The sequence below is a fragment of the Planococcus citri genome, chromosome 2, assembly GCF_950023065.1.
Source record: "Planococcus citri chromosome 2, ihPlaCitr1.1, whole genome shotgun sequence".
Lineage (NCBI taxonomy): Eukaryota > Metazoa > Arthropoda > Insecta > Hemiptera > Pseudococcidae > Planococcus > Planococcus citri.
In genome coordinates this window covers 26,515,667-26,529,354 of record NC_088678.1, presented here as the reverse complement: position 1 = coordinate 26,529,354, position 13,688 = coordinate 26,515,667, and the positions used below count along the sequence as shown (strand labels likewise).

Here is a 13,688-nt window from a genome sequence, read left to right as displayed (position 1 = left end):
TTTGCACAAAATTTTTCAAACTGTATAAAGATACCTAGATCGAAAGATCAAGCAAACATTTATCACCTGTCAAAATTTCAAGTGCTAAAGTAGGTTTTTCGATTTTTGATGAATTTTTGAAAATCAAATTTAGGGCAAAAATGAGGGAAAAAATTAAAACTTTACCAAATGGAGCAAGAAAGCTGAAATTCGGGATATACCCTATTTTCGACATGCCAAATCGATTGGAAACTGTTTCAAACCGTTTTGAGCAGTTCTGGAGCCTCCAGCAGAGTTTTGAAACTCGAAATTTCCACAAAATTTCACCAAAATGGAGTTGGAAAGCTGAAATGTATTCTGCAAACTAGTTTCAATACGCTACGAAGTCAACTGCAAGGGGATTTCAAGTCGTTTTGGAGCCTCCAGCCACTTATTGAGAGGTCGTATGGTGTTTTTTGGAAAATTGAGATTTCCAAGAAGTAGCTAAAAGCTTCAAAACCATTTGAAACCATGTAGTCGACTTTATATCGTATTGATAAATTCCAGCTTTGCCAACTCCATTTGGTAAAATGTTGCGGGAATTTCAAGTTTCAAAAATCTACTGTAGGCTTCAGCAATTTTCAAAAAGTCGCTGGAGGCTCCAAAATGATTAGAACCCACCTGAAGTCGTCTTCAGAGGGTGTTAAAATTGGAGTGTAGAGTAAATTTTCGCTTTCCATCTCCATTTGATGAAATTTTGTGAAAATTTGAAGTTTCAAAAATTTTATGGAGGTTCCAGGAATTTTCAAAAAGTCGCCGGAGGCTCCAAAACGACTTGAAATCCCCTTGCAGTTGACTTCGTAGCGTATTGAAACTAGTTTGCAGAATACATTTCAGCTTTCCAACTCCATTTTGGTGAAATTTTGTGGAAATTTCGAGTTTCAAAAATCTGCTGGAGGCTCCAGAACTGCCCAAAACGGTTTGAAACATTTTCCAATCGATTTGGCATGTCGAAAATAGGGTGTATCCCAAATTTCAGCTTGCTTGCTCAATTTGGTAATATTTTGATTTTTTCCCTCATTTTTGGCCTAAATTTGATTTTCAAAAATCGAAAAACGCACTTCAGCACTTGAAATTTTGACAGGTGATAAATTTTTGCTTGATCTTTCGATCTATCTTTGAACAGTTTGAAAAATTTTGCGCAAGTCCTATGTTGGAACGCAAAATCTGCGATTTTGGCTGACCTATCAATCAAAGTAGGATCGACGGGGGGGGGGGGGGGTGCAATTTATCCACAAGTGGGCTCCCCGACTATTGATGTTAATTTTCAAAAACTGATTTTCATGTACTTTGAAGAAATGGCGATCGCTAAGAGAAAGTTTCAAAATACATAGGCTTCATAACGACTATTACCAAATTTGTTTCATGGCTTACTTAATCTCGTATGAATCATTCGCAGGTGAGCCTAGCATAGCACTATCTGGAAATGATTCTAGCATCATTGCATCATTGAGGAGATGATCCTAAAATCATTGGTTATAGCCCAGAATCATATGGAGATTATTATGATGATCATAGCATCATCAAGAGATGATCCTATCAAAATCTGGAGTGGAGATAAGCCCGACATCATCTAATGATGATCGTAGCAAAATCTAGATATGAGCTTGGCATCATCTGGAGATTATTCTAGCATCATCGAGAGATGATCCTACCAAGAAAAATAGGATATGAATTTCAAATTTGTCAGTTTCAAAATTTCGAAATCAATATATTCAATGAATATAGGTGATGCACTAAATTTCTTTCAAAATATTATCACACATCACACGATCCTTTAAAAAAAAATTAACAAAAACGTTTGCAATAATAAACTTCATAGTCTATTTAAAAAATAGAAGAAAAAAATCAACCAGTTTGAATTTATGCTAAAGATTAACCTTGATTTTAATACAGTCATTTCGTTAATTTTATAACGACAGACGAATTTTCAACAAACATTGAAGTTAACTATTAATACGTACAATATTTCAACGTTTAGCATTAGAATACATACACTTATCGTACAGGAACACCTTTTAGAATTTTTTAAAAATGTACCGAGCCACTCGAACAATTAATTTGTTTATTTTGATTTAAATGTAACATAATGACGCGGAGAGGGCACAAAAGGGAGCAACCTGCACAGAGTTCACAATCAGATTTTGTGAGAAAACGCTTTCGCGGAAAGACGAACGAGTTACGTTACAGAAAATCGTACTTTAATCGAAATAAACGACGAAAGAAGTCGAGAGGCCGGCGTTAGAATTTTTCAGCCATCTCATACAGATAAAAAAAGAAAATCCCCCCCCCCACAATAGTTTACACGTGAAAATGTACACAATATGTATAAAAAAACAAAATGAGCAAACTTTGCACAGTATTTCCCACTTTGACGACAATTATTTTCTCAATGAACACCTTTGAAAATGAATAAGTATATAAATCTAGGTATTTACAATATAAAAATAGAGATCATAGTCCGATAAATGGTAATCTTAGAAAACAGTAGCTCAGTACACGGTTACACGAATTTCTATAATAAATGAAAATGAATAAGTATCAAAGAGAAAAACCCCCAAATATAAAATGTAGTAGCATTTCAAAATATCGTTTGTGTACAGGTAGTAAACTTACTTGGTATATTGTCACTATTTTACACGGGCAACAAAACAAACAAACAAACCCTAAAACACACCGCACCACGCATACACACAATATACATATTACATACATACGAAACTTAATAAAATTGCATACAAGTCTTGGAAAATTTACATAATCACACGAATATTTTTTAAAATCCATATAATTAAATTAATTTTGTTTTGAATGCATCCCATGATAGGCATCTTCACGATGAAGCATCTGAAAGATGATAATAAATCCTCGTTAGATAGTAGAATAAAAAACTAATTTAAATTATCCTTTTTTTAAAGCTCTTAGTCAGATCGTCGTACCTGTTGCTGATGTGCCATACTCGTCATCTGATAAGGTTGTTGGTAATTGGACGATACGACAGATCCGCCCCTGCAACATATTTCGATTAATACCCGACGATAAAAAAAACACCGTTCAATTAAATCAAAGCACAAACCTTCGATCAGGTGGTTGTAATGGTAAATTAGAAGCTCTAACGACAACCCCCTGATTGGATCCTTGGCTAGCACCGTACATGGAACCGCCAGCAGATCCGTGATGTCTACAAAAATCAAAAACCATGCGCATTAGCACACCGGTAATCGACTGGAAATTAATCCATACAATTGGTTCATCGTTGTAATCACCTGATAGCACCGGACGACGACTGAGAAGACGACGAACGTGAATGGTGATGCGAGGGCACCCCCGAAGGTAGACCGTTCTCTAAATGATGCACATTCTGATACACTGGCGGCCCGTGCGAAGGCCTCATTGAAGTACCGGAGGAAGACGAATACGCGCTCGGAGGCAGTGGTATATTACGCAAAGAGGCCGGATCGGTAACACTGTTTACTTGCGGTTGTTGCGCGTTTGACGAATGATATTGCGAATGCGAGGTATGAGACGGATGTTGACTGGCCTGAGGGACCGGATGGTGTGATTGCTGAGATACGTGATGGCTAATCGGCGCTTGGGATATAGTTTGGGTGATCGAAGAGTGAGGAGGGAGTGACTGCGCCGATGTGTGAACATTCGCGACGGCTGTAATATAATCACAACGATCACAAATTTAGTTATTGGAGCACAATTTGCAGATCAACTCGATTTAGCTAGACTTACGTTGTGGTAAAGGCGTCAAAGGCATCGCTAATCGAGCGTTTACCCCAAGTAAATGATCCCGACGAGCCTTTAGCTTTCTGATATGTTCTTCTAAGCCGAGATTCTCTTCTCGTAACTTATGTAGACAGGTCAACAATGATGCAACTAACGAGAACAAATACAACGGATGGTTATGACAAATCATCTGCTAGAAAATAGGTAGTCTTTCAGTGTTCGGATTTACGTACTATCAAAATGTTGAGCTTGTTCCATAAGAAAAGTGCCTCCTTGTTCCCATTGAGTTTCCAACAATTCTTCCAGAGATTGAGGAAAATTAGCTGCCGAACTTGATAAACTGGCTAATGGACCATTCGATGAAGGCGAATTACTACGTTTTGAAGCATCTGCAGCTCTAGTCTGATAATAAAATGAAAAATGTCGTTAAAGAAAAATTGCCATCATTATCGCAAGAATTATTACACTTGAAATTCTAAATCAGAGCGTTAAACGTACCGAAGAGATTATTTTATTGTACAAAGGAGGTCCCACGAAATTATTAGTATTCGAGTTCGAATCAGCGCTGGTGAAAATGCTATGTGCTTCTAATTCGTCGTTCAACGTATCCGACATTTTTTGTGCCATCGAAGATGCTGGATTTAATTGATTACCCAACATATGCGGCGCACTAACACCGCTTTGGAACCTGCAGAAATGAAAATACAACCGCAAAAATGAGCATTAAAACGGCTAGGACGGGCATACCGCACAATATACATACATTTTGAACTGCCGAACGGGCTGGTCCTCGGATTTATTCGGCTTAGCGGCGGTAGCATTCTCTGGACTGGTTGGAGGCGATTCTTTAGGTTCAATTGGAGGCACCACGCTAAAAAAAATCATCATTTGTTATAGACGTAGTTTTCGATTCTTTTTACGTTTACGTGAAAGTAGAAGACCGATTACATGGCTCGTACTCGAGTTTTTCCACAAAAAAAAAAGGAGCTTTAGCAACCAAAAAAGCTCGAAAAAGTTGCCAAAGCAGTAACAAAACGCGAGCAAAACATTTTAATGAAGAAAAGCATACACATAAAAAAAAGAACACATTACAAATTCAAATATTCTGCAGTTTAATTTTATAAAGTTGGAACCATTTTGAAACTTTTTGACAATTTTTGACAATTTCAGCAAAAAGCAGGACTTTAAGGCAATTTTTGGCAAAAAATGATACTTTTGGGGCCATTTTTGTCAAAAAAGCGAGGCTTTTTGAAAATTGTTGAAAACAAAATGTGAAAATCTTCAGCAATGCGAAGATGCGAAGATTTTTTCAAACAGCAAAACACTAGACAACTTTACCAGGAATCAGCAATTTTTGGGAATTACTGGCAAAGAAATTAAGCAAGACTTTTGTACAATTTTTTAAAACAATTAAAACTTTTTGGAATTTTGACGATTTTTAGAAAAAATCAAAACTGACAGTTTCCGCTAAAAAAACTTTTACGCAATTATTGACAAAAAATGATACTTTCTGGAAATTTCTGCAAAAAAGCGAGGCTTTTTGACAATCTTTGAAGAAAAATTTCAAACGTTTGGCAATTGAAAGAATTTTTTCAAAAAGCAAATATTTGAAAATTCGAGCAGAAAGTAGTAATTTGTGAGAATTTTATGTTTTGGCAAAAAAAGCAAATGTTTTTCGAAAAGTGAAACTTTTTTGGATTTTTTTTGGGTGAAAAGGAGACACGGTTTTGTAATTTTTGGCAGTTTTTGGTAAAAGAGAATTATGTTTTGGCAAAGAAAGCAAATGTTTTTCGAAAAGTGAGACTTTTTGGAATTTTGTTAGGTAAAAAAAGGACACGGTTTTGTAATTTTTGGCAGTTTTGTCACACTCCGATTTGAACGGGACTACGATTTTTGGCGAATTTTTGAAAATTCAAAATTGACTGCTTTTGGCGATTTACGATTTTTTTAAAAAAGTAGGTACGTACTTGATCAATAAAAATGGTCAAAATAAGTCCCAAAAACTCATAAATTAATTACCCAAATCCAAATTTCACCACTTCCAGTCATTCTGGAGCCTCCAGCGCGATTTTTCAACTTCTCCAGAATTTTGAATTTGCTCCAAAAGGCGTAGATATGAAGTTGGGCAGCTAAAAATCGAGTTATATATTACACTCGACCTGTTTAACGAGTTTATCTACATTTGAGCTGATTTCGGAAGTGACACCTCAAGAGTGGTTTCTTGACCTGCTTTTTTCGAAATTAAACAATCCAAAAAATCAAAAGATGACTGTTTGTGAGAAAATTTTTGAAATTTGCGGGAATCGCTGTATTTTGTCCGTAACTAACTCCCCAAATCAAAATTTTACAATTTCCAGCCATTCTGGAGCCTCCAGCGAGATTTTCAATTTCTCCAGAATTTTGAATTTGCTCCAGAAGGCGTGAATATGAAGTTAGACGGCTAAAAATCGAATTTTATATTACATTCGACCTGTTTAACGAATTTATCCACATTTGAGCCGATTTTGAGAGTGACACCTCAAAAGTGGCTTTTTGAGGTGTCACTCTCGCTCCAAAACAGCTGGAAATGGTAGAATTTGCGCTCCGGGGTTAGTTCTTGAAGAAATACAGCGATTCGCACAAATTTAAAAAATTTCCTCACAAACGATTATCTTTTGATTTTTTAATTTTAAAAAAATTTGGTCAAAAACCCACTTTTGAGGTGTCACTCTCAAAATCGGCTCAAATGTGGGTAAACTCGTTAAACAAGTCGAGTGTAATATACAACTCGATTTTTAGCTGCCCAACTTCATATTCACGCCTTCTGGAGCAAATTCAAAATTCTGGAGAAATTGAAAATCGCGCTGGAGGCTCCGGAATGGCTGGAAATTGTGAAATTTGGATTTGGGTAATTAATATTAGTTTTGGGACTTATTTTGACCATTTTTGTTGATCAAGTACGTACTTTTTAAAAAAAAGCATAAATCGCCAAAAACAGTCGGTTTTGAATTTTTAAAAATTCGCCAAAAATCGAAAAATAAACTTGGGCAGCTAAAAATTTGGTTTTGGGGGTTTTTGACTATGCTCTTTCCAAAAATCGCGGTCCCGTTCAAATCGGAGTGTGACACCTCAAGAGGTTCCTTTGTTAGTAAGAAACGAGACTATTAGGCAATTTATGAGGCTTTTTGCTATTTCTGGTAGAAAGCAAGATTCGGACAATTTTAGCGATGTTCGGAAAAATTAAATATTAGGGAACTTCTATCGTAGGTTACCAACTTCGTTGCTCAAAAAAAGTAACCGATTACGAGCCCTGGTATTGATAAAAAGCAACGTTATCTCAATAAGCCTTTCAAACAATTTTTCATCGGCTTGTATTCAGTTTTCCGGTCTATTTACGTTGATAAAATGAATGTTACGTTTACTCAAAAATTTTCATCAATCAGATTTTTTTCTCTCCTACTCTCACAATATGACTGTGATTTCCAAAAAATTCTAAAATCTATAGTCTTACTTGGAAGTCGTGCAGGAATCCATAGACTCGCTTTTAACAGATACATTGGATAAAACAGAATTACTACGTTCTGGATAAGCGTTGGCATTTGACGCGAACGATACCACAGTTTCGGGAACTGGACCATTTGTCGAAGGAGACTCGCGATTGACCTTGCCACCTTTTTTATTCGATGTATTCGTGTTGGCTGGTTTTTTCTGCTTAGAACGATTTTTCTCATTTGGGTTCGAATCGCTCCTACATTAACAGAAAAATTGAATAAAATAACAACGCAATTGATTGAATCAATTTCCACAATTTCAATTCAACAGGTCGCTTACTTGGCGGCAGGAAGTTTAGATTCTGGGAAAGAAGACGACGCCGAAGACAGATACGACGACGTAACAGGATTACTAAAGGAATTCGTTGGATTGGTACTTTGGACCGTTGTGGTCGGATTTGTGGAAATACTAGTCTGCGTCGTCGAAATGCTCGGTAACGATATTACACTCGTAACATTCGTACTAACACCTAAGGTAGTAACAGAAAAAAATAATACGTCATTCGAGCCCTAAAAACTACACCAGAAGCAGTCCACTCGATTGTTATGCCTTACTTGTGGTGGTTAACAAATTAAAACTCGTAGAAATCTTAGCAGCGTTAACAGCGTTCTCTGCTTTCAACGTAGACAGATTAGGTTCTTCGATGAAATTGAGTGTAACCTCGCTACCGTCGTCGTTTTCCTCTTCCGAAATTCCAAATTTACTAAATATTTTCTCCGATTCGAGGATATTAGAGGTATTACTCACAGGAGACGGCAGCTGCTCGTTCGTTTTACGTTTTTTATTATTCTTTTGCATGTCAGCGAACACGCTTTCACTGGGTGTGATGACACTTTCGACAAAATTCGATGTCGTAAATCTCGAGCTGTTATCATTTTTACCAGATCCTCCCGGAGTAGAAACACTGGTATTCAAGGGGTTGCCAACCGAGGAACCGTTCAATTGGTCGGGTGGAGGAGGAGGGTTGGTCGGTTCTTTTTTATCGCTGATCGACGGTTTCGATGGTCCTGAAAAAAATAGAAAAATTATTCGTTAGTAATAACATCGATATGCCGAAAGACGAGCGATGCTTTAGAAACACACTAACACAGTTACAGCGAGATCAGAAGGAAATACCGAAAATTTACCGTAATTACCACGATTTACTCGCAATTACCGCAGATTTACCGGTAATTACGGTATTTCGAGGTAATTACCATTAAATCTCAGTAAATTACCAGTCATCTACAGCGATTGTTATCAATTCACCGTCATTTACTCGATATTTTACTTTTCAGCTTGATTAGTAATTCACCATAAAATACGCAAGGTGTTTCAACTCTGATTCGAGATCAAGAACGAGACCCGCATTATAAAAAAATAATTACCATTTTGATTCAAAGACGGCCTACTCGAGACAGATTTACGTTTAGTAGCTTGTTTACTATCAGGAAGCTGATTAGGTAGAGGTTTCTTTTCAGGCGACTCATCAGATCCGGAATTATTCGACACGAGTGGTCTATATGGGGGAATGGTTTTCACATTGGTTCCTTTTTTCTGCAACACAAACAATAATTTATTCGTAAACACACACGAAACACGAACAATAACGAATGAACTTCTATATACCAACCTAGTTCACAAAACTCACCAGTTTTAGGTAATGTTCCTGGCAGTACCCGCAATATTTCACATTATCGACGTAATTACCCGCCTCTTCACATAATAAACCCAATGCTTGAGCACATGTAACGTGGAACTGTTGCTTACAACCAGCTTTATTACATTGCATACAGGCGCCTACGGACGCTCTACTACCTCTGTTGTTTTGTTCACAAATATAACATACCTGAGCAGAAAAAAACTCTCTATAATGGACGTAAAATGAAAAAATCTCTATTGCAAGTCGTTTACTTACTTTATTATATCGCTCGGTTGGTATTTGCGATAAAACTATAGGCTCCATCGTAGTAACACTGCCAAACCTAACTTCGGGTATGTACAGACCACATACAACATGTGCCCAGCCACCAGTATCAGTTCGTTTCAAAGCACCGTCTTTTGAAGGGCATAATTCGCATCGCTAAAAATAAACACGTCGAATACAACAAGTAGGTATCTCTCGACCAGAAAGAGATGCACTACAGAAATTGTACTTACCACACGGGCAGAACGTTCTTGAGATTCACACTTGCGACAGTACCAATTACCACTGGGAACTGAGACTATTCCGTAGCACGCTACAAACACACCAGATGAAGAAGACCATTAGCGTAAGAATATACAAGATAAGTACGCGATTGATAACAGAAATTTTATATCAGTACCTTGATGTACACCAATATTGCATCCTATACCGTCGCAATACACCAATGGGTTCTCCGACCATCCTGTTTCATCCGAACACACACAACAACCGGCAACCATTTCCTTCATAATTATACACAAATCAGTAGTTATAAAATTTCACCACGCATGCAGGCATATTCATCGTATTTGGAATGCTTTGGTAAGCTGATTTTTTTAACCGCGTATTCCGGCGCTCTTTTTTTTTTTTAGCAACGCAACGCAGAACACCGCTACACCGCACTCACCAAATGTAATCAAATACGATCATTATTAAATTTTACGATGAAAAATTTCAACAAAAACGTTGTTATAAATAATATCGCGCGCAATTTCACTATCGTAATACAGATATGTAAATATAACGAGTTAGCAGAAAGTCTGCTATCGTATCAATGTACACAAGCTAATCATCGTTTGAATTTTTCAGAACACAAACGGCGAATTTTTCAAGCGTACATCAACTCAGGGCGTTCGGAACGCGAACGATTTTCTGTAATTAGTGCAACTCGCGCGAAAAATTAGTAATAATAAGTGAAATACCTATGAAAATGCAAATCTATCATGTGTGTTTCATGTTTGTTGTTTTGTTTCATCGTCAAATTACGTGAAAAAGATCAAAGTCCGTTTAATGAATGTCCACAGATTATTTTATGCGGAAGTTGGCACTTCGCAGGGCTCGCCAAATCGAAAAATAATGGTATGGTTTTGGTTTCGGTTAGGTTTCGGTAACCATTATCAGATTCAACGTTTTCGTTTTCGGTATCGGTTACGGTTACAGTTTACAGTGACCGTTTTCGGGCTTTTCTTTTTGGTTACGGGTTCGGTTATGGTTTGGGGTGCCCTGGAACTATGGAACTAAAGCCCTAGAAAGACTAGAACTGAATCTGATACTCTAGGGTCTAGGTCTAGGGCTCTACTGGAAGACTGGAACTCTGGAACTTGGAAGTTGGAACTTCGTCGGACTTCTAAATCTGAAGTTCTGAACTTCTTGGTGGTCACTTGCCCACTTGGTCAGTCAGTTCTGGTTTCTGGTTCTGGTTCTGGATCTGGACCCTCGTAAAAAAAATATTGTAAATTAAATTTTTCGAAAATTTCAGCCCTCGTTTTGCTCAGGCCTGTCAGTCTTTCGTTTTCAAAAATCATTATCAAATTTTCTGAAACAAAAAAATCAATTACCCACCTATTCAAAACTCAATCAGTCCTCACTCCTCACACAGAAAAATGAATGGTTTTTACTTCTCAAAACACGAAATTTTTGAGAGCTTTAATTTGCCCTCACTTTGTTTGGATTGGACCTATTTGCCTTTCTTTTTCATAATTTTGATGCTTAAAAAATGAAAAATCAAAATCCTCACATAAGAAAAAACGTTGTTCTTTCATTCATCAAAGTTCGAATTTTTGAAAGCTTTCGCATTCGCCTCGCTTTACAAAATGAAAAAAAATCCATGTTTGAGGCTTCTAAAAATTGAAAACAGAAAACGAAAATTTGTATAACTCATAATGTGCTTTGAATATCTATCTAAGTATGTACTAAAATTGTCTTCCATGTTCTATAGGCACTGATTATTTTAACGTTTAGCTTGCTTGGGAGTTTTTCAATGAAAAAAAAGTTGAAAAAAGAGCTAATATTGTGCTTGAAAAATATTTTTGTTCAAACTGTTAAAAATATCAATGGTGAAAAAACTGACTTTTCACATCAAAATTAGTGCTGTTTTGCTTCTTGAAACTGCAATTTTCAAAAAAGCTTTTGCTCTCGCTTGGTCGCTTCGCTCGGGCCAATTTGATTCTCTTCTTCACATTTCAAATTTCAAGAAACTATCGATGAAATTTTTTAAAAGTTGAGATAAGAAAAACTGAATTCTTACATTAAAATTGATAGGTATTGTTCTACTTTTCGAACTACAAATTTTTCACCCTCGCGCCTCGCTTCGCTCGGGCCAATTTTGTCATTTTTTACCCAGTTCCCATTTCAAAAAAACCTATGATTGAATTTGAAAAATGTTGAAATCAGAAAAACAGAATAGATAGTTTTCGACAAACTTTGTCTGGCTGTTTTTGGTAAGAAAATTAGGGAGAGTTGGAAAAATAAGGGGGAAATCTTGATACTGAAAATTATCCTGGTTGTGTTTGTGTAGCTCCAAAAAATTCTTAAAATAATCCCTAGATTCTAGGTAATAGATATTTTATTACACATGAGTAGGTATTTTTTTCTCATGTCATATCAGTTGGTAAATTTTCGGTTGAAGCCCCCCTCCCCCCCCAACGTGTAGTTTCACCCCTATATTTCTTCCGATTCGTGGTTCCTCTCCTTCTTGAAAAACAATTAATTGAGTACAGGGTATCAAGAACGGAAGAGAAACCCTGATTGAAGAACCGTTTCAATTCAACTTTTAACTCCAAAAAACCAACAACCGAATCCAAAAACTGAATTAGGAACCGAAAAAAATGAGAACAGTTTTCCAAAAGCCAAATCAACCCCCCCCCCTCCCTTCAAAAGAATTGAGAACCGATTTTCAGATACCTACGAAACAACAACTTGACAATTTGAGAACTTTTTACAAAGACGAAATTACGACATGGTGTCTTTGGCAAACAAAAAGTAGGCTTAAAAATAATATTTTTAAAAAACAAGTCTTTTTGCGATTTTTTTTTTGGGAAAAAATCAGACTTGATAGAAAATTTGACGAAAAAAAAGTTGGCAATTTTGACAAAAAATGTTTTTTTTTTCAATTTAAAAAAGAAATGTAAAGTGTTTTTGAAAATTTTGACCAAAAAAAGTAAGATTTATTGGTATTTTAATTAAACCAGATTTTTGTTTGCAATTTTACCAAATTGATTTTTTTTTTTGACAAAAAAGCAATACATTTCTGGGAATTTTAACTAAAATGAAGAGGTTTTCAGCAATTTTGGCAAAAAAAAAATAACTTACTTACAATTTTTAAGAAAAAAAGCTTTTTTGTGACAATTTTTGACAAAAATGAGTCCTTTTTAGTTTTTGCAGTGGGTGCAAAGAAGTGAGATTTCTCGTAATTTTGGCAAAAACGTATTACGCCAAAACTTTTTGGTAATTTTGATACAAAACTAAATTTTTCTGCGATTTGAAGAACAAAAAAATTTTGTGACAAAAAACAAGATTTTCTGGAAACATTTTGACTAATAAAAGTCTTATTTCCGCCATTTTAGCAAAAAACGACTTTTCTAGCAATTATTTTTTTTGGTAATTTTTAGAGTATAATATTGCTTTTTGGGCATTTTTACATCATTTTGAAAAGTTTTCGACACTTTGGATGTTCCTCAGACAAATACTGAAATTTCATATTTTTTGGCATTTTGAAGGGTTTTCAACGTTTTTTATGCATTTTGAGCAGCTTTAATTGACTTTTTTTGCCCTATTTTTGACCTACCAAATCGATTGAAAACTGTTTCAAACCGTTTTGAGCAGTTCTGGAGCCTCCAGCAGATTTTTAAAACTCGAAATTCCCACAAAATTTCATGAAATGGAGTTGGAAAGCCGAAATTTATTCTGCAAACTAATCGCAATTCATTACGAAGTCGACTGCAGATAAATTTGAAGTCATTTTGGAGTCTCCAGCGATTTATTGAAAATTACTGGAGCCTCCAGTAGATTTTTTAAACATGAAATTTCCCCAAAATTTCATCAAATGGAGATGGAAAGCTAATTTTAACACCCTGTGAAGACGACTTCAGGTGAGTTCAAGTCATTCTGTAGCCTCCAGTGACTTTTTTAAAGTTTCATGGCGTTTTTAGGAAAACTGAAATTTCCAAAAAGTACTTGGAAGCTTCAAAACCACTTGAAACCACCGTGTAGTCGACTTCATATTGTATTTAAACTAGTTTGCAGAGTAAATTTCAGCTTGCGAACTCCATTTGATAAAGTGTTGTGAAAATTTCAAGTTTCAAAAATCTGGTGGAGGCTCCAGTAGTTTTCAAAAAGTTGCTGGAGGCTCCAAAATGACTTGAACCCAGCGGAAATCGTCTTCAGAGGACGTTAAAATTGATATGCAGAGTTAATTTTAGCTTTTCATCTCCATTTGATGAAATTTTGAGGAAATTTC

At 36.1% G+C, this 13,688-nt stretch overlaps 1 protein-coding gene across 2 annotated transcripts; it reads right to left on the bottom strand.

Moving 5' to 3' along the window:
• Nucleotides 1–1,818: 1,818 nt before the first annotated feature.
• Nucleotides 1,819–10,296, bottom strand: Alh (Alhambra). Of its 2 annotated transcripts, XM_065349403.1 has the most exons (17): nt 10,153–10,296; nt 9,591–9,693; nt 9,424–9,503; nt 9,182–9,346; nt 8,915–9,112; nt 8,652–8,820; nt 7,839–8,291; nt 7,564–7,753; nt 7,244–7,480; nt 4,517–4,624; nt 4,252–4,441; nt 3,987–4,155; nt 3,760–3,903; nt 3,285–3,681; nt 3,095–3,199; nt 2,958–3,027; nt 1,819–2,865 (listed from the first exon to the last, which is right to left on the bottom strand). In XM_065349403.1, the coding sequence occupies exons 2-17, from the start codon at nt 9,688–9,690 to the stop codon at nt 2,815–2,817; spliced, it is 2,826 nt and encodes a 941-aa protein (XP_065205475.1). In that variant the 5' UTR covers nt 9,691–9,693; nt 10,153–10,296; the 3' UTR covers nt 1,819–2,814. The 2 variants fall into 2 exon arrangements, with proteins under 2 accessions (XP_065205475.1, XP_065205474.1); XM_065349402.1 differs by lacking the exon at nt 10,153–10,296 and having other exon boundaries at nt 9,591–10,143.
• Between the last annotated feature and the right edge of the window lie 3,392 nt (nt 10,297–13,688).